Source organism: Lingula anatina, chromosome 5 (assembly GCF_051362555.1).
Source record: "Lingula anatina isolate TDL-2025a chromosome 5, LinAna3.0, whole genome shotgun sequence".
NCBI classification, from domain to species: Eukaryota; Metazoa; Brachiopoda; class Lingulata; order Lingulida; family Lingulidae; genus Lingula; species Lingula anatina.
The window spans coordinates 24,927,344-24,937,352 of NC_141771.1; the positions used below are offsets into that span (position 1 = coordinate 24,927,344).

Sequence of the window (10,009 nt, forward strand, 5' to 3'; positions counted from 1 at the left end):
TTCTGAAGTTGCGGACATAAGAAAACGCACTTTGATAAATCATACTTCCTAGGGGTACTTTCTTGCTATGGAGCTCTCTTTCCAAAACTTTATAAGTTTTGCCAAGATCAATTAACCTTTTTCCGTGTATTCTTTTTGAGGCAACTCGTCTATCTTTAGGGGCCTAATTACTGTGCCTGGGTCAAGTTGTAACTGTCCCTTTAACATGCAAGGTGTGTTGACATGGGCAACCCTTCACTTCAAACGAAGCCCTGAATCCTCAGGAAAATTATGCCCACCTTGCCGACTTTAACATTCAGGTACACAACAATACTGAGGCAAGTTTATTAAGGCCAGTGCCACAGTCCAACACATGTTATTTCCAAAATGGCGACTGTGGAATGACTGAATTCACACTAGCGACACCTGGTGCCAAGCGGGCTGGTATCCCCCATTATCTCCTGTAGATGGCGCGACAAGCCTTCAACATGGGTAACAATTCTGTTATGTGGGATATTGTCCCATTCATCCTAAAGAGCGTGGCGGAATTGGTCAAGATTCTTTAGAAATTGATTCTCCTCTGCAATGCACATTCCAATTTATGCCACAGGTGCTCAGTAGGATTAATATCAGGACTCAAAGACGGTTGTCCCATCCTCAGAGCCCTGTGTTTCTGCAACAAATCGTTTGCCAGACGAGAGTTGTGAGCAAGTGCGTTGTCATAACGAAGCCAGTAGCATCCCTGAAGTCACCTTTTGCAAATGGAGTGAGATTTCTGTTGCGAATGTTACATTAAAATGCCCCTGTTACGTTTTGTTCCAAAAGGAACAATGTACTAATACCATGGGCTTGGAATGTTCTCCAAATGCGGATTGATCTAACACCTCAGGCGATATTACCCTACACACACCCTTCCGAGAGGCATTTTTTAACATGTCTATGGACCCTCTTTGACCATCGATGGGATACAAGAAATAATTTGATTCTACATCAAAATCGACTTTCTTCCAGTGATGGATGGCCAGGTTCAGGTGCCTGTGGGATCACTGAACGTAGCATTCTCAGCTGATATCTCATTCCATCTTCAAGAACTGACTTTGGGGTTAACTTCAGGTTTTATCATGACTTCACACTTGCGCACACCTCTCGCCTGGCAAGTGTTTGTTGAAGAAACACAATGGTCTAACAATGGAACCACCATCTTTGAGCCCTGATATTAAACTTACTAATCAACTGTGACATGAATTGGAGTGTGCAATGCAAAGGAGAACCAACCCCATAAAAAACGTGGACCAACTCCCCCAACTTGTTTAAGAAGAATGGGACAATATCCCACAATACAGAATTGTAACCCGTGTTGAAGGCTTGTCGCGCCGTCTACAGGAGATAATTGCAGTACGCGGTAGACGCACACGCTGTTAGGCACGTGACCTTTAACGAGCACATCCTAATGCTAATTGTGTGTGAATTTGGTGACATTTGATGGCCTCTTTTCAATTTTATAGACATTTCTTTACATCTGAAGAAGTCACAGTGAAACAGTCGATTTGAGGGGGTACCTCATAAATTTTACTAAATGGTATAAAATATGTATATTTTCACCACTATTTTGTATTTTTTTAACCATTAATCAGGTTAGACACGGTATCCGTAATAAAAAGCACTATTTCTAACAGTTCACAGCTGTGAGGTGATCATTTGTAAATAAAAGTACATGGAAATGGGGGTGGGACAACCTTTTTGACCAATGTTGTATAGTCAGCAGGCATCAACATCTCAGTGTATCAAACAAATCGTCTTTCTCGGGGCAGAAAATTTTAAGTGATAGATACAATACGAGTCGCCGAGCTGTACGTGAAATATTACGAGTGTATTGGCGAGCCGCAGGCGAGACAATACACGAGTAATTTTCACGTACAGCTCGGCGACGAGTGTTGTATCTGGCTTAAACCACGGCCTCTGATTGGCTACTACACTAGTAGTGCAACAGACCGTGGAACGCACTCGTACATGACGTGCTTGTATGTCGCATACAGCACGGCCGAGTCTTTTGTTCTACGCACTAGCCGTGGTTTAAATAATCAACTATCATCTTTGTATCATACAAAGAACTGGAAATGGTGTATATCCACCTTTGATGTTGTGTCTGGAGGATAGTTGCTCGCCGCTGCCGCCGCGTCTTTCCTATAGTTGAGCAATCTATAATCACGTACCTCCCTATTTCTTGTGGACGTTTATGTTTAAATGTATTTTAACGACGACACGTTTGCATTCTCTGTATCCACGTTTGGTGGCAGTTCGTACGTGTAGAAAATCCTATTTACGACTAATTCAGTAGGTAGAAGTTAAACGGAATTTGCTAAATCCCAGACTTTTGCTGCATTTTGAGTTGGCAAAGACGGTGACACAGTCAGGCGAGTTATTTTATTTTATTTTATTTTATTTTTTATTTTATTTTATTTATTTATTATTATTTTATTTTTGAGAACAAGAGAAAATTAATGCACGGGCGGATGTCATGCATAAATTAAATCGGTGTAGCCTTAATTGAGTTAAACAACTGAATACTTATAATGAAAATATTTGTTTTTATTTTAATTTTATTTTAACATTTCCTTTAAAGTTAACATAAAAAGAGATAAGGCAATTTGTCAACTGTTATTTAATAACGTGTAGTACTCGGAACTGTCTGAACTCTTGAAATAAGGTACTTCCAAAATATCCCCCTCCCCCTCACGTCATCTCTCCTGAAATCCCGACCACAGTTCACCATAATCTACCAGTGACCTGCATAGCCTCTGTTTAGTTCATCTGCCTTACAAAGATGGACTTTCACAAAAAACAGTCTATTTTCAGGCATCAGTTCCAACACGTAGGCCTACTTGGTTAAAGCGTTCAGAACACGCACCTAGAGTCATACAACTTCAAAAACACAACAACGATACAAAAATTGGTGCAGGAAGTGCTCCAACTGTATTTTCACGAGTTGGGTTGTCACAAAAATAAACATACTCATTTTGTTGCCTATAGCTATAACAGCTTGTCTTGTCACGTGACTACATCATACAATTTACTTTGTAAACTAAAAAGTACCAGTGCCTCTGAAAATCCGAAAACTGTAAAATACGATAGAAATATCTAGTCTTATTTTTTGACACCAGTAATAAATATTATACTATATAAAAATATAAAACATTTTAAAAAATTGGAATAATTACGAAATGAATCGACTTTGTGTAAATCTTAATTAACGCTGAAGTTTAAAGTATTATTCAGACTATAACGCCAAAAAATACCCAAATCCGCACAGTTTGATAATATAAAAGTCGGTAAAATAAATTTCATCCATAGCTGATACATCTGTGTGTTCAAATATCTGCGTTTAATCCTCTTGTAAGGGCGACATAATACATGTAAATTTTATTGTCGAAGTATACATGTATATTTTTAACTTACTCTACGCAGGTCCCAGTGATATTCATCCCGTTTTCTTACTACTGTTTTCAAAATGGTATTATCAAGCCTTATATAGAGCTTATAAGCATCAGAACTCAATTTGTGTTATTTGTACACATAATCGTTTCCTTTCCTATTTATCGGGGATGCCCGCTGCAGAAGAAAGCATACTTGTTAATTTTGTAGGTGCACGAGGCCCGATTGCGGTAGATGACACAGCGGTGATCTTCTCATTGCGCTGCACAACACTTGCTTTAGTTGTGAGAATCAATACACGATATTTGATCGGGCCCATGAAAATTTATCCTCAGTAAAGTTAGCAGAATGTTCTCTGCTTAATACGAATCCGTTCCAAGACCGAAGAAATCTGAATTTCCGAGGAATTTGATTGCTCCTTGATTTCCGAGTACCTTTGCGAGTTTTCTTTTGTTGATCTTGCATAACAAAGGTGCAACTAACGTTCCTAAAGCTCGCAGACAGGAAAGTGCCCAGTTATTGCCGGCGGGGTACTGCACACACTTCAAACTGTGGCGGCGCATAGACCTTCTCTTGTAGATTGGGACCTGGTTTCTCCTCGGGAAACTTCCAGTGGAAAGCGTTCACTAGAGACGCCACGAAGGTGAAGAGTTCCCGCCGCGCGATGCCCTCACCCATACAGCTACGATCACCTGGCAAAGATACGAAGACGGATATAAATTAAGATTATCTTCATACACTAGCTTTTTTATTAGACGGTGCTTTCATGACCTTGCAAAACTAAGGCTGAGATACGAATGCATGAAATGTACGTAGCACTAGCAACTTTTCTGCCACACTTGATATGGCCTTAGACATAATCCGTAATTTTGTCTATGATGTGGCCAAATCCTTGTCAAGCCATAAAACGTCCAAATCTTGGACCATAGAGCTGAGCTTAAAACTCGGATAAATTGAGATCAGAAGATCTGTTGGATTTACGTAAAGATCTTGGGATACAGGGGCGGATCCAGAGATATTTTCTGACAGTCTTCCAAATTATCTTTGTTGATCCATTCTCCATTTTTGACCGTCTTCCGACAGAAAATATTAGATGCCCGACAATGTAAACTTGAAAATCTGACCGTCTTCCGGAAGACCCAGAAGACGACCTAAATCCGCCCCTGCGGATATGCTTTATGTAGACAGAAGGATAACTTAATTAAGCCATAAAATATTTGTATCTCTTTTGAAAATATCAGTCAGTATTTCACATAAATTAGACAAACAGTACCTGGTGGTGGAGAGACTGGCGAGGGCTTAAGTCAGTGGGGATCTTAAGAATGAGAGAGATTTTAAAAGAAAACTTGTACATACATATTCAACTTGGAAATACAGACAAGCTTATTTATCATTAACTGTATCTTCCTGAACCTCATATAAACACCCAAGGTCGCCGAGTGCGCGTTGTGACCTGTGCACATCTCTTCGTTTAATCAGTTCATCCTGAATACTTAAGGCGAAATGGTTTCAATATTTTAACGTCAGAGATCTGATTCTTATCAGCGTGTAGCATAAAGTATATCCTACATCGGATACACATGATGTGTACATTTACAGCTGGAAGAAATAGAGCACAGTTATATAAAGATATTGGGGGGGGGGGAATCACAATACATTAAGCAAGTGTTGGGACGTACGTATTGCATACATTTGCAGTAGATGGGTAGAGTTTGAGGGGTTTTCTTTTATTTCTTTCTTTCTTTAACCTGCAGTACGTCCTTAGCCCGGTTTATTACACTCACCAGAAGCGGCATTTTACGTGAGATGGACTGTCAGTCGTTTAAGGACGTCAACTGATGGACTTCAAGTCTAAGTTAAGCTTTATAAGATTTAAAATCTGAGCCTCGGCTACATGTGGAAATTATTGAAGCCTGGTAACATCTGATCATTATGTTTTGTATAACATTGTCTGAGAGAGCATTTTTTCTCTCCTTTTTAGCCACAAGACAGTGAACTAACTCCAATTTGTTCAGACATTCAGCAGTAGCAGCTGCAACAACAACATCAAGAAAGTTTGCTAATGAGCCAAATAAAATTGCACAAAAAAGCCATCATTTCACTACTAGACATCTATTAACGAGAACATGCGGTTTCATTCCTCCTTAATTGAAGTGAGGGCGGTCTCGTCATGATCATCTTGACAGGTGCAAAGCTATTAACAGTACCCTCCATAATGCTCACGTCTATTCAACAACCAGTATTCCCTGCAGTGTTAGCCTTCTGGAGTAAGTTAAATCAGCTGATTAACGTGATACAAGTGGGGAGCAAAATAATTACATCCAAAATATAACAGTCCTCCATAGCGGACCAATTAATCAGGTTTTCAAAATATTTACAAAAAAAAGAAAAAAAAAAAAAAAAACTCTAATCTTACCTAAACCAAAAGGCATGAAGTATTCAGGCTCCTTGACTTCTCCGCTCTCCGCCAGAAAGCGCTGCGGTCGGAATTTCATTGGCTCCGGCCACAGCTTCTCGTCCATGAAGACGGAGTTCAGGTTGACGCTGACGTAAGTGCTTTTGGGGATGACGTATCCCCTGAAGGTGACGTCACACGTGGTCGCGTGAGATGCACCAAGAGGGAACCGTCCCGTGTTTCGTCGTATCACCTCCAGTACTGTGGCCTCGGTGTACGGTAGCTGTGGACGGAGATCGTAGGACAAGGGGTTGTTCTCTAGCACCTGAAACATGATCATTGCTTTTGAGAAATTTGCCAAATAAGTTACAAATCTATTTTTCGTTAATTATTTTAACTTCAGGTTATTGCTTTCCATCAATGTATTGATGACGATAAGATCAAATTTTTGTTTAAAGAAAAACAAAAATAGACACGGATAATATAAAAACTTGGTCCTGCTTTGGAAATGTAGAATTTTCATAACTTGGATTTGGATTGTAAGAGGGAGTACTCGAAGCTTAAACTGAGATAGCACAAATAGGGGGCCTACCTGCTGAAGTTCAGAATAAACTGTCGTCTGCACATCTTGGTGTGTGGCCAAGTAAAGAAGGCACCACTTCATCATGGTTGTTGCATTCTGGGAACCGGCCAGTATGACGTCAAGGACGACGGACATCAGCTGATCAGTATTGAAGGTGTCCGAGTGAGGCGACTGGTGGATCTTATGCATATAAGCATCTAAGAAATGGCGTGTCTTGGTGGGGTCATATGAGTCCAGTTGGGGCTTAACGATCTTCTCCACAGTCTTCAAGATCTCGTCTGCCAGTGCGTCGAAGCGTCTAGCCGACGGAAAGAACCGAGCAATCCATATGAAATTAAAAGCACCATTTGCAAGTTTTAGCGCGTCTGAAATGAGACTTAGTAACCGCTGTATGTCTTCATTATCGAAATCATATCTCTCCCCAAAAAGCACCGAACACATGATGTTGGCAGCGGCAACGTTCATTAGTTTGGCAGGGTCAAAAGGTCGCCCGCCAAACGTTTGAATTCTGTCCGTTAAGTGGCGAGATTCTCGCTGGATGATGGCCTCCAGGTTTTCCTCGTACATCAGTTTTTCTGTGAACTGTCTCTGGTGGCGCCAACAGGGGCCGTAGTCGACGCTGTGGATACCTGGGAGAGAAAAATTAAATATGTACAGAATTATGTATAAAAATAAAGCACCACTTTTCTTTCTTTTTATTTATTTATTTATTTATTTATTTATTTATTTATTATTATTATTATTATTATTATTATTATTATTATTATTATTATTATTATTTTGTTATCGTCATCATTATATTTTTTGGGGGGATGGCGTATATATTACTTACATTATTTTAAAAACATGTTTGAAGGCATTGAGAACAGCGACCTCACAGATCCGTGGATAAAATATGGCGATCGACCCACTGAAAAGCTTGCCGCTGATTCCCCGCTTGTATATGTACACTGAACATATTCCCCGCGGGGATTACTTAACAAGAATTCAAGTGAGTCTCAAATTACTATGTACATGCATCTTCTGTATTCTTTTGATGCAGTGAAAATTACAACTGCATCAACATAATAAAGAAAATACAGCGTAATTTGAGATTTCGTGAAAAGGGGCGACTAAAAGACGCACGCTTAGGCTCCTGTGGGCCATGGTAGAGAAGGGTGTGGAAGAAAAATGGAAGAAAAAGAGAGACCCCTGTCGCTAGGTGGAGTTCCTGTAGTGTCGTTAAGCAGACGATATGCTAAGTTGGGTGGCTCTAGGCTAGGTCGGCCTGACGTTACTAGAAGCAACACTACCGAACAAAACCAGCTGTTTTTAAAACTTTGATCGAGACAGGAAATCGCGTTATAACTTGCTTTCTGGATTCTTCTGTCCTCAGCTTAATATGTTTATTGGACCGATGTCACGTTCAATACAATGTGGTTCAAACAGTTTAATTATGCATGACCAAATTTGCTCCATAAATTGATCAATGGATTGCGTTTCCCGTCGAATTGTTTGGTAACCTTTTCGATTTTTTCTTGTTTGGTTTAGAGTGGAGGCGGGCTGCCGTCTGCACTGTTAGGTGTGGTAAACAATGACAGCTATTTTAAACCCATTTTGTTTTTACCCACATTCATAGGACTGGGAAAATATTATTGCATAGTTAAATAGTTTTATCATTCTATCTAGAGACAATGAGAAATCTCCGTAATACAAAACTGTCATTTAACAAACTGCCATTGAACGAAATTGAATCGAATTCCTTTTCAGATGGTATTTGCCTCGAAGACATCTTTATTTGTAAGTCATAAACATGTTTTCCCTACTGGATATTTTCATATACACGACATTCCTGACATGTAACAACTCATTAGCAACAGCTAGTGATGACGCTTTGATAGGGGGATGCCCGTACGTGCATCTTTGTAGCTTGAGACAAAAGGGGTAATGTGCAATCCATGCACTGTAGTGGAGCAGTGGAAACTAGCAGCTACCAGTAATCTCACTCTTCTAAACGCCATGCGAAGTTTAATTTGGCCAGATATATTAGGGCACATGTATGTAGAATTCTAGCTCCCTGTCACCAATGAAGGTGACGCCGCGGCCCTAATTTCTTATACACCACCAAATGACAAGCGCTTCATAAATTACTGAAGGACAGTTACTATATAGATTAATGGACGTAAAGAAATACAAATTACTGACCTTTTCCCTTGAACACTCTGTGGATAGAATACAAGTACGGCCGTCCGGAGAACTCGGACCGCCTGGTCACCAGCGCCTCTTTAATCACATCAAACCCGTTCAGAAACACAACAGGTCGACTTCCAAAGTTAGCGCTAAAAACAGGTCCGTACTCCCGCCCCCAGGTCTCTAGAGTCCCCGTAACGTCACTGCCAAGATACGGCAGCGCCCCCACGACGGGCAAGCCCCGGGGTCCCGGGGGGAGAGGGCTGGGCGGGAACATCCACCGCCACGTGTCCCAGATGAAATTGAGCATGTTGCGGCGTGTAACAGTCACGCAGCGAAACTGTTTTGTGAGGTACATGGCTCTCGTGTGGGGAAATTTATAGTCACCACCTGGTTGAATAATTCACGCTCTGTTTCTAGAGATAAGGATGGCACTGATTAAGGATTCCTGCTGCGGTTGCCCTGGCAAGATGTCAGGGACGCTGTGACCTTCCTTGCGTGCGAATGTTAAAAGTCTACTAATATGTGGGGCGTTTTTGTTTATGAGCAACTCCACGCAGATTCGAATATGTGTATGCTGTAAAAATACGCTGGCGGTGTCTACTAGTTCTCACCGAGTTGAGAAAGAGAACTCAAAATTGATCGAAGTTATTTCCACTTCATAATCGATCTATTTTATCTTCTCTTTATTCTCGCTTCGATGTTAATCTACTTTGGAGGCTCCAAATTATTTCTACGATTTGGCGCGCTATCTCAACTTCGCTGTCTATGAGATAGGCCTATTGTACAATTCGTGGTCGGTCCTCTGAAGTAGATAGTTTACTGCTTACTTCACTTCAGTCATATTCGAATATCTGCCGTTATGTCTTATAAAATGTCCCTTAACCACGATGGAAATTCCTTCACCTGTCGCCTGATCTGCTGTTTCACGGCTCACTGCCTATATAACAGTTTTCTCAATGAATCTTCGATCGAAAATATTGGGAAACATTGTCCACCGGAAATGGGGCAAGGAGTGGAGGGCGGATTCCAATTTTTTAAGATCTACTCATTTTTTCTTCTTCAATGGACATTTCGTTTAATCGTTTATTTCTTAAATAAGTCATGCTAAATATAGGCCAATTCGATCAATTAGTCGATATGTCCTTTATCAATTTTTTGTCTAACAAAAATCTTTAGCTCAGCTACAGCAGACGACAGGTGTTTTTAAGTCTCGTGACCGGAAGCGCGTGTTTACTATTGTTTACTATAACACCATGGCGATCGTATTGATCTATCGCGTAGATATCGATGTCTGGGGGGACAGAAAGTGGAATGTCATTCCATGCGTCACATTTTAATGATGACGAGTCAATCAACAACATAATTAAAGGTAGATTAAAGAGAACTTTGGCGTTTTATTTGTGCCAAAACAAAAGCAATGGGCTTAACTGGTTTTTAATCGATCAGTA

At 40.5% G+C, this 10,009-nt stretch overlaps 1 protein-coding gene across 1 annotated transcript; it reads right to left on the reverse strand.

Annotated features, from left to right (window-relative positions):
• Nucleotides 1–2,929: 2,929 nt before the first annotated feature.
• On the reverse strand, nt 2,930–9,453 carry LOC106151749 (vitamin D 25-hydroxylase). The gene is made up of 4 exons (XM_087012932.1): nt 8,574–9,453; nt 6,399–7,018; nt 5,828–6,131; nt 2,930–4,103 (listed from the first exon to the last, which is right to left on the reverse strand). Exons 1-4 carry the CDS (start codon nt 8,914–8,916, stop codon nt 3,928–3,930), a joined length of 1,443 nt encoding a protein of 480 aa, XP_086869058.1. The 5' UTR covers nt 8,917–9,453; the 3' UTR covers nt 2,930–3,927.
• Nucleotides 9,454–10,009: the final 556 nt, after the last annotated feature.

Bases quoted from the DNA above. Each gene is read 5' to 3' on its own strand.
- LOC106151749 (XM_087012932.1), bottom strand. From the start codon at position 8,916: ATGTACCTCACAAAACAGTTTCGCTGCGTGACTGTTACACGCCGCAAC. The intron at 7,019-8,573 runs GTCAGTAATTTG...TTTCTCTCCCAG, and splicing joins CAGAGTGTTCAAGGGAAAAG to GTATCCACAGCGTCGACTAC. The intron at 4,104-5,827 runs GTAAGATTAGAG...TATCTTTGCCAG, and splicing joins CTTCATGCCTTTTGGTTTAG to GTGATCGTAGCTGTATGGGT.